This window comes from Pelobates fuscus, chromosome 2, assembly GCF_036172605.1.
Source record: "Pelobates fuscus isolate aPelFus1 chromosome 2, aPelFus1.pri, whole genome shotgun sequence".
NCBI classification, from domain to species: Eukaryota; Metazoa; Chordata; class Amphibia; order Anura; family Pelobatidae; genus Pelobates; species Pelobates fuscus.
In genome coordinates, this window is record NC_086318.1 from 92,872,797 (window position 1) to 92,890,699 (window position 17,903).

Genomic DNA, 17,903 nt, shown 5'->3' on the forward strand with positions numbered 1-17,903 from the left:
TTTCTTGATGCAAATATTAATATTTAATACGAGGCACGGTATATTTTCGAATATCAAAATTGTATTTTGAAAGATGTTCAGTAATAAAAAAAAATACGGTCTAGATTTTTCTTTATTCTATATTCCATGATTTTCTCAATAAACATGTATTTTAAGTTAAGAAGACACTTTCTGTTCCTTTTCATACTTGTGTTAAAATATTCCACTAATTTCATCCTTGCTTTTCCTTACTTTCAACTATACTCTGCAGATACAATTTTTGCACTGCTTTTAACGAATTATCTATTTACCATTGTTTTGGTTGATTGAAGACTGTGAATAAAAATTATTAATGTGTCAAGGTTTTGAATGCCTCGGAGTAATTTGAATATTTTATGTAACACTTTTTATTTTGAATAAATTAAAGATCTAATACTTTGCACTGCCTTTCATATATATATAATTTTATTCTATTAAATTATACAAACAAAAACAATAAGTGTGGTTTCAGTATTTGATTTTTTTATTCTGTTTAAATATAATGAGAATTTTAAAACTAGTTATACGGTTACTCTAAACGCCATAACAACTATGCATTGTTGCAAAGGTATGGAACAAGGACTATCCTGGCCCCTGTTTATCTGCCCAGAGTGCTTTATAACTGCAGCAAATTTAACAAGGGATAATTTTGTTTCGCTGCCCCCCACACAACATTGATGGACATCTCTCCTCTACTCTCTCCGGTTAGGAAGAGAGCCAAAGTTGTGGCTGCGCACTAGCCCAATCTGGGTCTCAGGAGATTGCTGTACACCATCAGTTCACAACACTATGAACAAAGGTGTCTTCAATTATTTAAACATGGATCCCTGTTTCGAACTGCATTTTGCACGTTTAATAGCTGTGTGAATGTAGTACAGAGTTTAAATGCTATTTATGCTTGTTAGCAATTTACTCAGTAAAAATACATTATGTAGAATGATATTTATGAGCAGTAAAATCTGAACAGACGTTTTTTCATGACTTTTCCATGAAAAATGAGTGGATTTTGCTCAAAGAGACAATGTAAGGCTAATGCTATGCACTGTGTGACATGTTGTTGCGTTGTAAGATGTGCACAATGGAATTAGGTTATATGGCAAACAAAGTAAAGAGAATGAACATTTTGCTGTGATTTGTATATTCCTTGGTACGCCTGCTAGGCAAAATGGAATAAAAAAATCATACAGCTATAAAACTGCTTCTTTTCAACTGCGCATGCATGCAAAATATATATCGCTAAAGACGAGACATAGAACCTCCAAAATCTAGCAAGATGAATTATATTTCTACCTATTTTGCCAAATATAGCATTTTGTTATATAAAAATATAATTACAAGCATAACAAGCATTTTGCATACCTACCACCATGTGCCATAAAGAAAGCCCAATTACAACTTCAATTACTACTGCACCTAAAGAGTATTTGACCATCTTGTAAGATATGAATGTATTAGAAACGGCTGATAAACAAATACATTGTCAAATCTGCATTATTGTCTTTACTTGATATGCTAGAATAATTATTTATGTTTTGTGTAGGAGCAAGCATTTATAAGTTCAAAGATAAAAGGTTACCAGGAAGCATTATTTGCAAATCCAGAGAGATCTAGGTAATGATAAATGTGGGATTGTTTTCACATTTAAAAAAAACAAAAAAAACTATTCAGCTCTTTTAATTTAAGGTGTGATTTATACAATTCAATAAATCCCTACAGCTGTCTTTTGACTACATTCTCTAAAATTTGTAAGTATTAGAATTATGGTGCAGAAACAGATGACAATTTAAGCATAAACTACTAATAGATAAAACAAATATTTAATTAATTGTCTCCTCCTAGATATTCTGTACCAAAGAAAAGGTCTGCATTCTTTTGTATTCAATATACATGTCCATTAATAAAATCTAAATCCAAATCCAAGAAAAGACATTCCTTGTTGTGTTACCTGTTTTATCAGAATTGCATAGGATGGTTTCCTTCTCAGCTCTCAGTCCAGGGCTGGGACCATGTTTCATCCACAAAGTGATAGTAAACTGATCGGTGAGGTTCTTTGGTACAATCGCATCTGGGATCTTCACTCCTTGCTTGCCATCAAACTTAAAGATTATTCCACTGTTGTCCACAGGCAAACCTGCTGTCCAATTTGTGGCAGCACTGGGAGAGGGTAACAAGTCAATTGCTCCAGAAGAGGCACCTAATAATACATTGGAATGTTAGTGATCATGTTTACGATAAATGTAAAGTGATAAATAGAGAGTTGAAAGCACAAAATAATGGGAAACTAATTATAAATGTGTTTGCTATGTAAACATATTAAAGATATTGAAATTCCTAATAATAATGTTGACATCATGTATTCAGATTTGAATTCTCTATTGATTGAATTCAATCTTTTCATAGAGTCTATATTGTGTTTTCTAACCCTAGATTTCAAAGGTTAAACTTAATTGACTTTAGTCTTTTTTCAACCTAGATTACTATGTAATTATGTAACTATGTCATTTCCATAGTGCTATCCTAAGCCATGTCTGATCTTTCCAATGGTTGTATCAGTCATTTAACTAATAAGAATGACTTATCTTTAACTATATGCAATCTGATGAAGCATTCATTTCCTTATGAAATATGGAATATAAAAGGTTCTTGCAGCTCACATCAACCTATTATGTTTAATATTTATTGGGACTTGATTGTTAAAATATTGCCATGTTGTTGCAAAACTCTGTACTATATCTTGAGCAATGTGTTATATAGAACTGATGACTCTCTGTTATTATTGAACTTAAGATTCCATTATTCACAGGGAACCTTTCTAACTTAAGACTAGAAGGGGTCATAGACAAGTGTAGCTAAAGATCCACTGACTATAAAGAGCAATGCAGAATATGCTCCTCATTTGTACTATATGCTGGTATGACTAAAACATGTCACAATAATGTTGGTTAATCCATGTATTTACCAGTCAATGACCAATTATGGTTGATTTGTGTCAAGATTCAAAATTCCTAACACAGAGAGAATAGGACACTGTAGCAGATCTCCAAAAGAGGAAAACAGGATAGGAACGTATTACTGGTCAATATGGTAGATGGGTTTAGCGATAAACAAAGGAGGTCAAAAATATATGAGCAAGCAGGTGAGGCGAAGTCAGAAACTGACTGAAGTCTTGGAGTACAGAAAAAAGATTAACAAAAAGGAAAGCCAAGGTCAAAGGGTACCAGAAGTAAAAACAACACACTCACTGGTAACCACAACAATGGACAGGTAAATTAGAACAGCGAGAATATATAGGAGGACTTAAAATGATATGGTCAATGTCACTTTGATGACACCAAAAAGTACATGTGGGGTGACACTGAAATGACATTGGCAAGGCTGTCCCTTGAAAATGCAAGGACGTATTAGTATAAAAGTATGTGGAAAAGCAGCCTTCTGCACCAAAAAATATATGCCAGAATGAACCGCTGCATCAAGAGGAAATATGAGATGGGACAGTGTTAGAATAACGCACTGTGTCAATATGAGATGGGACAGTGTTAGAATGGCGCACTGTGTCAATATGAGATGGGACAGTGTTAGAATAACGCACTGTGTCAACACGAGATGGGATAGTGTTAGAATGACACACTGTCTCAATATGAGATGGGACAGTGTTAGAATGTGCACTGTGTCAATATGAGATGGGACAGTGTTAGAATGATGCACTGTGTCAATATGAGATAGGATAGTGTTAAAATAACGCACTGTGTCAACATGAGATGGGATAGTGTTAGAATGACGCACTGTGTCAATATGAGATGGGATAGTGTAAGAATAACGCACTGTGTCAACATGAGATGGGACAGTGTTAGAATAACACACCGTGTCAACATGAGATGGGATAGTGTTAGAATGTGCACTCTGTCAATATGAGATGGGACAGTGTTAGAATAATGCACGGTGTCAACATGAGATAGGATAGTGTTAGAATGACGCACTGTGTCAATATGAGATGGGACAGTGTTAGAATGACGCACTGTCTCAATATAAGATGGGACAGTATTAGAATGCGCACTGTGTCAATATGAGATGGGACAGTATTAGAATGCGTACTGTGTCAATATGAGATGGGACAGTATTAGAATGTGCACGGTGTCAACATGAGATGGGACAGTGTTAGAATGACTCACTGTGTCAATAACAGATGGGACAGTGTTAGAATGACGCACTGATTCAATATGAGATGGGACAGTGTTAGAATGACGCACTGTGTCAACATGAGATGGGACAGTGTTTAAATGACGCACTGTGTCAATATCAAATGGGACAGTGTTAGAATGACGCATTGATTCAATATGAGATGGGACAGTGTTAGAGTAACGTCAATATGTGTCAATATGAGATGGGACAGTGTTAGAATGAAGCACTGTGTCAATATGAGATGGGACAGTGTTTAAATGACGTACTGTGTCAATATCAAATGGGACAGTGTTAGAATGACGCACTGATTCAATATGAGATGGGACAGTGTTAGAATGACGCACTGTGTCAACATGAGATAGGATAGTGTTAAAATGACGCACTGTGTCAATATGAGATGAGACAGTGTTAGAATAACACACTGTGTCAATATGAGATGGGAGAGTATTAGAATGTGCACTGTGTCAACATGAAATGGGACAGTGTTAGAATAATGCACTGTGTCAACATGAGATGGGATAGTGTTAGAATGACGCACTGTGTCAATAAGAGATGGGACAGTATTAGAATGTGCACTGTGTCAATATGAGATGGGACAGTGTTAGAATGACGCACTGTGTCAACATGAGATGGGATAGTGTTAGATTGATGCACTGTGTCAATATTAGATGGGACAGTGTTAGAATGACGCACTGTGTCAATAAGAGATGGGACAGTATTAGAATGTGCAATGTGTCAATATGAGATGGGACAGTGTTAGAATGACGCACTGTGTCAACATGAGATGGGATAGTGTTAGATTGATGCACTGTGTCAATATTAGATGGGACAGTGTTAGAATGACGCACTGTGTCAATATCAGATGGGACAGTGTTAGAATGACGCACTTTGTCAACATGAGATGGGACAGTGTTAGAATGGCGCACTGTGTCAATATCAGATGGGACAGTGTTAGAATGATGCACTGATTCAATATGAGATGGGACAGTGTTAGAATGACGCACTGTGTCAATATGAAATGGGACAGTGTTAGAATGACGCACTGATTCAATATGAGATGGGACAGTGTTAGAATGACGCACTGTGTCAACATGAGATAGGATAGTGTTAAAATGACGCACTGTGTCAACATGAGATGGGATAGTGTTAGAATAACACACTGTGTCAATATAAGATGGGACAGTATTAGAATGTGCACTGTGTCAACATGAAATGGGACAGTGTTAGAATAATGCACTGTGTCAACATGAGATGGGATAGTGTTAGAATGACGCACTGTGTCAATAAGAGATGGGACAGTATTAGAATGTGCACTGTGTCAATATGAGATGGGACAGTGTTAGAATAACGCACTGTGTCAACATGAGATAGGATAGTGTTAGAATGACGCACTGTGTCAATATGGGATGGGACAGTGTTAGAATGACGCACTGTGTCAACATGAGATGGGATAGTGTTAGATAGACGCACTGTGTCAATATCAGATGGGACAGTGTTAGAATGACGCACTTTGTCAACATGAGATGGGACAGTATTAGAATGTGCACTGTGTCAACATGAAATGGGACAGTGTTAGAATAATGCACTGTGTCAACATGAGATGGGATAGTGTTAGAATGACGCACTGTGTCAATAAGAGATGGGACAGTATTAGAATGTGCACTGTGTCAATATGAGATGGGACAGTGTTAGAATGACGCACTGTGTCAACATGAGATGGGATAGTGTTAGATTGATGCACTGTGTCAATATTAGATGGGACAGTGTTAGAATGACGCACTGTGTCAATAAGAGATGGGACAGTATTAGAATGTGCAATGTGTCAATATGAGATGGGACAGTGTTAGAATGACGCACTGTGTCAACATGAGATGGGATAGTGTTAGATTGATGCACTGTGTCAATATTAGATGGGACAGTGTTAGAATGACGCACTGTGTCAATATCAGATGGGACAGTGTTAGAATGACGCACTTTGTCAACATGAGATGGGACAGTGTTAGAATGGCGCACTGTGTCAATATCAGATGGGACAGTGTTAGAATGATGCACTGGTTCAATATGAGATGGGACAGTGTTAGAATGACGCACTGTGTCAATATGAAATGGGACAGTGTTAGAATGACGCACTGATTCAATATGAGATGGGACAGTGTTAGAATGACGCACTGTGTCAACATGAGATAGGATAGTGTTAAAATGACGCACTGTGTCAACATGAGATGGGATAGTGTTAGAATAACACACTGTGTCAATATAAGATGGGACAGTATTAGAATGTGCACTGTGTCAACATGAAATGGGACAGTGTTAGAATAATGCACTGTGTCAACATGAGATGGGATAGTGTTAGAATGACGCACTGTGTCAATAAGAGATGGGACAGTATTAGAATGTGCACTGTGTCAATATGAGATGGGACAGTGTTAGAATAACGCACTGTGTCAACATGAGATAGGATAGTGTTAGAATGACGCACTGTGTCAATATGGGATGGGACAGTGTTAGAATGACGCACTGTGTCAACATGAGATGGGATAGTGTTAGATAGACGCACTGTGTCAATATCAGATGGGACAGTGTTAGAATGACGCACTTTGTCAACATGAGATGGGACAGTGTTAGAATGGCACACTGTGTCAATATCAGATGGGACAGTGTTAGAATGATGCACTGATTCAATATGAGATGGGACAGTGTTAGAATAACGCACTGTGTCAATATGAAATGGGACAGTATTAGAATAACCCACTGTGTCAATGTGAGATAGGACGGTGTTAGAATGATGGACTGTCTCAATATAAGTTGGGACAGTATTAGAATGAAGGACTGTGTCAGTATGAGATGGGACAGTGTTAGAGTGACGTCAATATGTGTCAATATGAGATGGGACAGTGTTAGAATGAAGCACTGTGTCAATATGAGATGGGACAGTGTTTAAATGACGCACTGTGTCACTATCAAATGGGACAGTGTTAGAATGACGCACTGATTCAATATGAGATTGGACAGTGTTAGAATAACGCACTGTGTCATCATGAGAAGGGACAGTGTTAGAATGACGCCCTGTGTCAATATGAGATGGGACAGTGTTAGAATGACACACCGTGTCAATATCAGATGGGACAGTGTTAGAATGACGCACTGATTAAATATGAGATGGGACAGTGTTAGAATGACGCACTGATTAAATATGAGATGGGACAGTGTTAGAATGACGCACTGTCTCATTATGAGATGGGACAGTATTAGAATGCGCACTGTGTCAATATGAGATGGGACAGTATTGGAATGATGCACTATGTCAACATGAGATGGGACAGTGTTAGAATGACTCACTGTGTCAATAACAGATGGGACAGTGTTAGAATGACTCACTGTGTCAATAACAGATGGGACAGTGTTAGAATGACGCACTGATTGAATATGAGATGGGACAGTGTTAGAATGATGCACTGTGTCAATAGTAAATAGGACAGTATTAGAATAATGCACTGTGTCAATATGAGATAGGACGGTGTTAGAATGATTTACTGTCTCAATATAAGATGGGACAGTATTAGAATGAAGCACTGTGTCAGTATGAGATGGGACAGTGTTAGAGTGATGTCAATATGTGTCAATATGAGATGGGACAGTGTTAGAATGAAGCACTGTGTCAATATGAGATGGGACAGTGTTTAAATGATGCACTGTGTCAATATCAAATGGGGCAGTGTTAGAATGATGCACTGATTCAAAATGCACTGTCAACATGAGATAGGATAGTGTTAGAATGACGCACTGTCTCAATATGAGATGGGACAGTATTAGAATAACGCACTGTGTCAACATGAGATTGGATAGTGTTAGAATGACACACTGTCTCAATATGAGATGGGACAGTATTAGAATGTTCACTGTGTCAATATGAGATGGGACAGTGTTAGAATGACTCACTGTTTCAATATCAGATGGACAGTGTTAGATTGACGCAGTGATTCAATATGAGATGGGACAGTGTTAGAATGACGCACTGTGTCAATATGAAATGGGGCAGTATTAGAATAACGCACTGTGTCAAAGTGAGATAGGACGGTGTTAGAATGATGCACTGTCTCAATATAAGATGGGACAGTATTAGAATGAAGGACTGTGTCAGTATGAGATGGGACAGTGTTAGAGTGACGTCAATATGTGTCAATATGAGATGTGACAGTGTTAGAATGACCACTGTGTCAATATGAGATGGGACAGTGTTTAAATGACGCACTGTGTCAATATCAAATGGGAGAGTGTTTGAATGACGCACTGATTCAATATGAGATGGGACAGTGTTAGATTGACGCACTGTGTCAATATGAGATGGGACAGTATTAGAATGACGCACTGTGTCAATATGAGATGGGACAGTGTTAGAATAACGCACTCTGTCAACATGAGATGGGACAGTGTTAGTATGACGCCCAGTGTCAATATGAGATGGGACAGTGTTAGAATGACGCCCTGTGTCAATATCAGATGGGACAGTGTTAGAATGATGCACTGATTCAATATGAGATGGGACAGTGTTAGAATGACGCACTGTGTCAATATGAGATGGGACAGTATTAGAATGACGCACTGTGTCAATATGAGATGGGACAGAGTTAGAATGAAGCACTGTGTCAATATGAGATGGGACAAAGTTAGAATAACGCACCGTTTCAATATGAGATGGGACAGTGTTAGAATGACACACTGATTCAATTTGAGATGGGACAGTGTTATTATTATTATTATTGCTATTTATATAGCGCCAACAGATTCCGTAGCACTTTACAATATTATGAGGGGGGGGGGGTATGTAGCTATAAATAAGACAATTACAAGAAAACTCACAGGAACAATAGGTTAAAGAGGACCCTGCTCAAATGAGCTTACAGTCTGTAGGAGGTGGGGTATAAGACACGTTAGGACAGGACATATCAAATAGGGTGGGAGTGAAGCAGAGCTTGAGGAGAGAGTAAAGCACTGCCCTATAGGAGAGAGCAAGAGACAGGTATGTAAGGTAGAGGTTACTCTGGGAGGCCATACACTTTCCTGAAGAGATGGGTTTTAAGGCCCTTCTTAAATGATTGAAGACTAGGGGAGAGTCTGATGGCAGTAGGCAGGCTATTCCATAGAAAAGGAGCCGCCCGTGAGAGGTCCTGCAAGTGCGAGTTGGCCGTACGGGTGCGAGCAGCGGTCAGGAGGTGGTCACGGGCAGAGCGGAGGGAACAAGGAGGGGCATACCTATGATCAGTGAAGAGATATAGGAGGGGCTAGAATTGTTCAGTGCTTTAAATGTATGGGTTAGCACTTTGAATTGACTCCTATAGGATACAGGGAGCCAATGTAAGGACTGGCAGAGGGGTGAGGTGTGAGAGAACTGACTAGAGAGGAAAATCAGTCTAGCTGCAGCATTCATTACAGACTGTAGCGGGGCAATACGGCTTTTGGGGAGACCAATCAGGAGAGGGTTACAGTAATCCATGTGGGAAATTACTAGAGCATGGACAAGCTCCTTGGTAGCATGACGCACTGTGTCAATATGAGATGGGACAGTATTAGAATGACGCACTGTGTCAATATTTGATGGGACAGTGTAAGAATGAGGCACAGTATCAATATGAAATGGGACAGTGTTAGAATGACGCACTGTATCAATATGAGATGGGACAAAGTTAGATTAGCTCACTTTGTCAATATGAGATGGGACAGTGTTAAAATGAAGCACTGTGTCAGTATGAGATGGGACAGTGTTAGAGTGCCGTCAATATGAGATGGGACAGTGTTAGAATGATGCTCTATGTCAATATGAGATTACTAGAGCATGGACAAGCTCCTTGGTAGCATGACGCACTGTGTCAATATGAGATGGGACAGTATTAGAATGACGCACTGTATCAATATGAGATGGGACAATGTTAGAATAACGCACTGTGTCAATATGAGATGGGACAGTGTTAGACTTACGCACTGTATCAATATCAGATGGGACAGTGTTAGAATGACGCCCTGTGTCAATATGAGACGGGACAGTGTTAGAATGACGCCCTGTGTCAATATAAGATGGGACAGTGTTAGTGTAACGAGAATATACCCGTACACGCAGGATCCAGCTAAACAGAAGGCAGAACAGAGGAGAGATCTGTCTACCGGACCTTAGAATGGCCGGACTCGACGTATATAGGAGAAGTACAGAGTCAGGAACAATCCGAGGTCAAGGGCACAAAGAGACAGCGTAAACGAGGACAAGCCGGGGTCTGGTACACAGGAAACAGCAAGCCGGCAAACAGAACAGACAAGGATAAAGCGAAAACGAAGTCAGAATACAAAGCCAAGGTCAAATACGGAGGAACACAACTGAACACAACAAGCGCTAAAGGGAACTGTAGCAGAAACCATGATAGGGCAAGGAACTAAGGGAAAAGGGTAAGTATAAATAGGTTCAAAACTAATGTGATTGGCTCCTGTCATTTCCACACCCCCAAAAGGTAAGTGTATGGGGTGTGTGGGATGACAGGGGCCAATGGGAGCCTTTTGGCAATTTAGGCTCCCACTGTCTCTTTAAGAGCGCGCCCGAGACTCGTGGCGCGCTCTTAGATTCAGGCGGGACATGTGACCGCATCTCGCGGTCACTGCCCGCCTTCCAGTCTGAAGCGTCGGATGAGCCACGCGCGGCTCGTGCAGCCGCAGGACCGCACGCGGCTTGAAGAGAGGACCGCGGCCGGCCCCTGGGAAAGGTGAGTAACGCTACAGTTAGAATGACACACTGATTCAATATGAGATGGGACAGTGTTAGAATGACGCACTGTGTCAACATGAGATAGGATAGTGTTAAAATGACGTACTGTGTCAATATGAGATGAGACAGTGTTAGAATAACACACTGTGTCAATATGAGATGGGACAGTATTAGAATGTGCACTGTGTCAACATGAAATGGGACAGTGTTAGAATAATGCACTGTGTCAACATGAGATGGGATAGTGTTAGAATGACGCACTGTGTCAATAAGAGATGGGACAGTATTAGAATGTGCACTGTGTCAATATGAGATGGGACAGTGTTAGAATAACGCACTGTGTCAACATGAGATAGGATAGTGTTAGAATGACGCACTGTGTCAATATGAGATGGGACAGTGTTAGAATGATGCACTGTGTCAACATGAGATGGGATAGTGTTAGATTGATGCACTATGTCAATATTAGATGGGACAGTATTAGAATGACGCACTGTGTCAATATCAGATGGGACAGTGTTAGAATGACGCACTTTGTCAACATGAGATGGGACAGTGTTAGAATGGCGCACTGTGTCAATATCAGATGGGACAGTGTTAGAATGATGCACTGATTCAATATGAGATGGGACAGTGTTAGAATGACGCACTGTGTCAATATGAAATGGGACAGTGTTAGAATGATGCACTGATTCAATATGAGATGGGACAGTGTTAGAATGACGCACTGTGTCAACATGAGATAGGATAGTGTTAAAATGACGCACTGTGTCAACATGAGATGGGATAGTGTTAGAATAACACACTGTGTCAATATGAGATGGGACAGTATTAGAATGTGCACTGTGTCAATATAAGATGGGACAGTGTTAGAATGACGCCCTGTGTCAATATAAGATGGGACAGTGTTAGAATGACGCCCTGTGTCAATATGAGATGGGAGAGTGTTAGAAAGACGCCCTGTGTCAATATGAGATGGGAGAGTGTTAGAAAGACGCACTGATTCAATATGAGATGGGACAGTGTTAGAATGACGCCCTGTGTCAATATGAGATGGGACAGTGTTAGAATGACACACTGATTCAATATGAGATGGGACAGTGTTAGAATGACGTCCTGTGTCAATATGAGATTGGACAGTGTTAGAATGATGCCCTGTGTCAATATAAGATGGGACAGTGTTAGAATGACACACTTATTCAATATGAGATGGGACAGTATTAGAATGTGCACTGTGTCAACATGAGATGGGACAGTGTTAGAATAACGCACTGTGTCAACATGAGATGGGACATTGTTAGAATGATGCCCTGTGTCAATATGAGATGGGAGAGTGTTAGAATGACGCACTGTGTCAATATGAGATGGGACAGTGTTAGAATGATGAATAAATCTAAATATTTTCAACTGTTCTTTGTATCTATTGGCTACTTTTGGTAAAGAATAACTATATTCATTCATAGCCCCTCTTTAGCATAGGTTAAGAAGTCTACAAAAATCACCGAACATCTATTATTAACTAGTTCCTTATTACAAATAATTCAAGAAAACCTAAGGGAAGATCCATTCTTGTTTTAGAGTCTTACATTATATAATATTACATTATATTATAACATGTATTTAACATATTTACATTATGTAGTTTTATGTGTTAATGGAATGATGAACACTACACTCAATTCATTTCAGTTGTGTCATTGGGGATGGTAAGTAAGTAAATAACGCATTATATCATTACTTTTTTTGGTATCTGCCTTTTGCATTCTGCAAGTCATTGACTGAATTGGTTAGTACATCTATAATTACAAATAATAATTATATTTTTTGCAGTGATTCTTTCTCTCAGGCCATTTTCTTTTAACTCAGCAATTCAATTAGCAATATTGTATTTTAATAGCCATATTTCTAAAGAGGTTGCTGTTTAACAAGCTCTTAATGTTTGCATACACTTTTCTCTATTTTTTTAAATAAGCTTAGAACAGTTATTTTGTAGAAAAGAAAAAAAAGAATGAAAGTGAACTATGCTTTTTTTCTTGTTCCTTGGTAATAGGAGAGTGCTGTTTAGTATTTTTTATAAACAGTTACAATAAATTTTAAAAAAATCCATTTTTGAGAGTGTACCATCCTGCTGCATAAAAGGAAAGTTTATTTTATAAAGCATTAAATTCCATATAGGCATTTTACTAGCAGAAATGCTAGCAAATGCATAGATTTTAATTTTAAGAACTTGTTGTCCCTAAGAAATGTTGTCCCTTCTCCCACCTATCAATCAATACTTGTAATTAGAATTGTGTGCCATCAGCGCACAGGGTCTAATTCTGAGGATTGAGTAAAAAGGGGAGCAAGGGAACCCTCTCCTGGTTGGTCTTCTTGCTCCCTGTCAGGCCCGGACTGGCCATCGGGCATACCGGGCAAATGCCCGGTGGGCCGCGATGGCCGTGGGGCCGAGGCCGGCAGGGGAGATCATAGGATCTCCCCGGCCGGCCGCTGCAGGGCCAGCGCTATCCAAGCGCCGGCCCTGCTGTGTGTCTCCATGGGCCGGTGGGGAGATCAAAGATCTCCCTCACCGGCCCACAGGCACTGTTAAGGCAGCTGGCTGGGGAGTGTGTGAGGGAGGAGAGGACCGGCGGAGCTCTATCCAGCAGCTCCGCCGGCTCCTCTCGCGAGGTCTGAGCGTTGCCGCGGCAACGCTCAGATCTCGCGAGAGTGAACTCTAGCCGGCAGGGGCTAGAGTTCACTCTCACCACTGGACCACCAGGGAAGAAGGATGGCAGCATTGCACCCCACCCACAGGCAGAACGGATCTCCCCCCCTCCCAGGATAAAGGTAAGAAGGGAGGGGGGGGATATAACTTTTTTAAAAAAAATTATTAATAAAAAAATACTTAAATTTAAATAAAAAAAATCACACTAACAGCCCCATCACACACACATCACCCCCAGCCACACACACATCACCCCCAGACACACACACATCACCCCCAGACACACACACACATCACCCCCAGACACACACACACACAGCACCCCCAGACACACACACACATCACCCCCAGACACACACACACACACAGCACCCCCAGACACACACACACATCACCCCCACACACACACACACACACACACAGCACCCCCAGACACACACACACAGCACCCCCAGACACACACACAGCACCCCCAGACACACACACACAGCACCCCCAGACACACACACAGCACCCCCAGACACACACACACACAGCACCCCCAGACACACACACACAGCACCCCCAGACACACACACACAGCACCCCCAGACACACACACACTGCACCACCTACACACACACACTACATTCCTTGTCAGCAAACACATACAACATTCTCTAAACACACCCTCTCTACAACCCCTACACACACTACGTCACCTATACACACACACTACAGCACGTATGCACACACTCGCTACATCCCCTATAACACTATGCTCCCTATACACACACTCTCTACAGCCCCTAGCCACACATATTACACCACAAACACAAATTAAATTGACCTATTTACACAATACCACACCACACTCTACACACATGCAATCCCACATGCACCATACACTTTCCTGGCCCTTTTGTCCTCTGGTATCTCACCTGTGGAGACACCAGAGACAATTTAAAAGCAAACACAGCGCAAGCATGTTATTAAATTTGCTTGCGCTGCGCAGAACAAATACAGGGCCTTTTTCTAATGCCAGAGCTCTTCAGCGGGGCTCTGTGTATTGAACCAATATGCTCACTTTGAGAGGGGGCGTGATTGTCATTAGTGATGACAAAACACACCCTCTCTGGCCCCACCCCCTTCTTAGGGGGCCGCTCTGATTGAAAAATGCCCGGGCCTAATTTTTTTCCCAGTCCGGCCCTGCTCCCTGTCATTGTGTAACTCCATCTAGCAGATGTTCCTCACGTTTGATAGAGTAGTATGGGATTCACTGACGCTGTTGTAGGACTTGATAGCAAACACTGTGAATAATATATCATTTATTACTATGACAAGACATACGTTTAGTGTCTTGGGAGTTATTTATTAATGTTGACCTGCATTGTACCAGGAGTGCCCTGGCATCCCCCCATTGTAAGTAGTCAAATCATTTCTGAATGGATTGATTTCTTAACTGAGTACACAAGGCATCCTCCCATCTTCCACTACTTATACCAGTGAACTGGAGGCTCCTAAGCAGGCAATTCCATTAGGTCATGGGCTCCAAGCAATTAGCTTTGAATCTTTCATACAACTGAAAATATTTGTGAAATCCACTGCAGCACTAAATCTGCCTCTCATAGTTGTCAATCAGGCAGTACATTTGTTCTGTGTTATTGTTGACCCTGTTTTACATGTGCGCACTGCACATACAACTTTGACTAAGCTCTTTTTTATTCCAGGAAAGGGAGCTATGCCACATATTAAACAAATGCTCTGCCTCGCTCGTCTAACATGCTTTAGTTGCACAGTTTTAACAACATAAAAATATATGTAAGTGTATGGAAATATTTTGTAATTCTTAATAACTAAAGGAAAGGCATTCACTTAAATAATTATTATGAACAATAGTTAAGTGTTTAATGTGTAACACTTTATACCTGATAAGTTATAAATATTAGAGTTGTTGAAGTAAGTTATGTGAAAGTGCTTATATGCAAAAAAAAAAGGAAATGTAAGGAAATATAATTTTGGATGAGCTAGCTGTAGTGTCTTTGTATAGGGAGTATAGTGTGTGTGTATAGGGGATTGCATTGTGTGTATAGAAGGTATGTCTACAGGAGGTTTAGTATGCTTGTAGTGGGGTGTTGTGCATGCGTGTGTGTATATAGTGGGGTGAATGCGTGTATAGTGGGGTGTAGTGTGTTTAGGGGTGGGTTAGAGGCTTTATTTATTTAAAGGAACACTATAGTGACATGAATACAAAACAGCTGTTTAGGGGTTCAGACCCACTTAGATCGCTCTGAAAATATACGTTTGCTCAACTTTTCTCCCACGACATGACAATCTCGCCACGGTTGCCTCGGCCAGTTTTGATGATATCAGCCAATCCAATGCATTCCTATATGAAAGCATTGGGAGGCTATTGCGCATGTGCACCAAAACAGCATGCTTCCCCAGTCAGCATCTCATAATAGAGATGTATTGAATCAATGCATCTCTATGGGAAATGTGCAGTGCCTCCATGCAGAGCGTGTTTGAGTGACATCCACTAGATGTGTTCCTAGGCACCAAAATAAATGCTGCCTTTTCTCTGAAAAAAAGAAGATGTGCAAACCACAGGGTCTCAGGTTTATTCATCCTGGCATTACAGCAGGACAGATTGCATGGAGAGGCACCACAATTGGTGACACTGCAATCAACCACACGCCCCCTCCTGGTGTCGGTCCCACAGTCCATGGCCAAGCTCAGTCTACCCTTGGATGTATATAAAATAGAGAAAGAAAGCTATACGGAGGATGAAAGAAGGACAAAACCAATAACTGATTTCTCTTTGAGGTTCTCATTTCACCCATATAGAATATAGCATGACAACCTTCTTTCTGCTCAGTTTATATAATTATGTTTCAACTTTCAGCATACTTTTACCCTACAGACTCGACAATATTTGCTCCTATTACCACATCATCTTTCAGGTAAGAAAAGCCTATTAGTTGCTGGTTAGTAATTTTGCATTAACATTAAAATTAGGATAGATACAGTATCTCACAAAGTGAGTACACCCCTCACATTTTATTTTATTTTATTATATCTTTTCATGTGACAACACTGAAGAAATGACACTCTGCTACAATGTAAAGTAGTAAGTGTACAGCCTGTATAACAGTGTAAATTTGCTGTCCCCTCAAAATAACTCAACATACAGCCATTAATGTCTAAACCATTGGCAACAAAAGTGAGTACACCAGTAAGTGGAACTGTCCAAATTGGACCAAAGGTGTCAATATTTTGTGTGGCCACCATTATATTCCAGCACTGCCTTAACCCTCATGGGCATGGAGTTCGAGGATGCCCCAAAGATGCTCAATAGGGTTTAGGTCTGGAGACATACTTGGCCGGTCCATCACCTTTACCTACAGCTTTTTAAGCAAGGCAGTTGTCATCTTGCAGGTGCTTTTGGGGTTGTTATCATGTTGGTATACTGCCCTCCAGTCCAGTTTCCAAAGGGAGGGAATCAGTATGTCACAGTACATGTTGGCATTCATGGTTCTCTCAAAAAACTCCCCAGTGCTGGCAGCACTTATGCAGGCCCAGACCATGACGCTCCCACCTGGTTGCCATGCTTGACTGTAGGCAAGACACACTTCTCTTTGTACTCCTCACCTGGTTGCCGCCACACATGCATGACATCATCTGAACCAAACAAGTTTATCTTAGTCTCATCGGACCACAGGACATGGTTCCAGTAATCCATGTCCTTAGTCTGCTTGTCTTCAGCAAACTGTTTGCGGGCTTTCTTGTGCATCATCTTTAGAAGAGGCTTCCTTCTGGGACAACAGCCATGCAGACCAATTTGATGCAGTGTGCGGCGTATGGTCTGAGCACTGACAGGCTGACCCCCCACCCCTTCAACCTCTGCAGCAATGCTTGCAGCATGTATACTTCTATTTTCCAAAGACAACCTCTGGATATGATGCTGAGCACGTGCACTCAACTTCTTTGGTCGACCATGACGCGTCCTGTTCTGAGCGGAACCTGTCCTGCGAAACCGCTGTATGGTCTTGCTCACTGTGCTGCAGCTCAGTTTCAGGGTCTTGGCAATCTTCTTATAGCCTAGGCCATCTTTATGTAGAGCAACAATTCTTTTTTTCAGATCCTCAGAGAGTTCTTTGCCACGAGGTGCCATGTTGAAGTCCAGTGACCAGTATGAGAGAGTGTGAGAGCGATAACACCAAATTTAAAACACCTGCTCCCCATTCACACCTGAGATCTTGTAACACTAACAAG

At 40.8% G+C, this 17,903-nt stretch overlaps 1 protein-coding gene across 1 annotated transcript in view; it reads right to left on the bottom strand.

Moving 5' to 3' along the window:
* CLSTN2 (calsyntenin 2) overlaps window positions 1-17,903 on the bottom strand; it is an 827,610-nt gene that overhangs the window by 173,699 nt on the left and 636,008 nt on the right. The window contains exon 7 of the mRNA XM_063442469.1: window positions 1,964-2,212. Coding sequence (XP_063298539.1) covers window positions 1,964-2,212 — 249 coding nt within the window. The remainder of the gene's footprint in view (window positions 1-1,963; window positions 2,213-17,903) is intronic.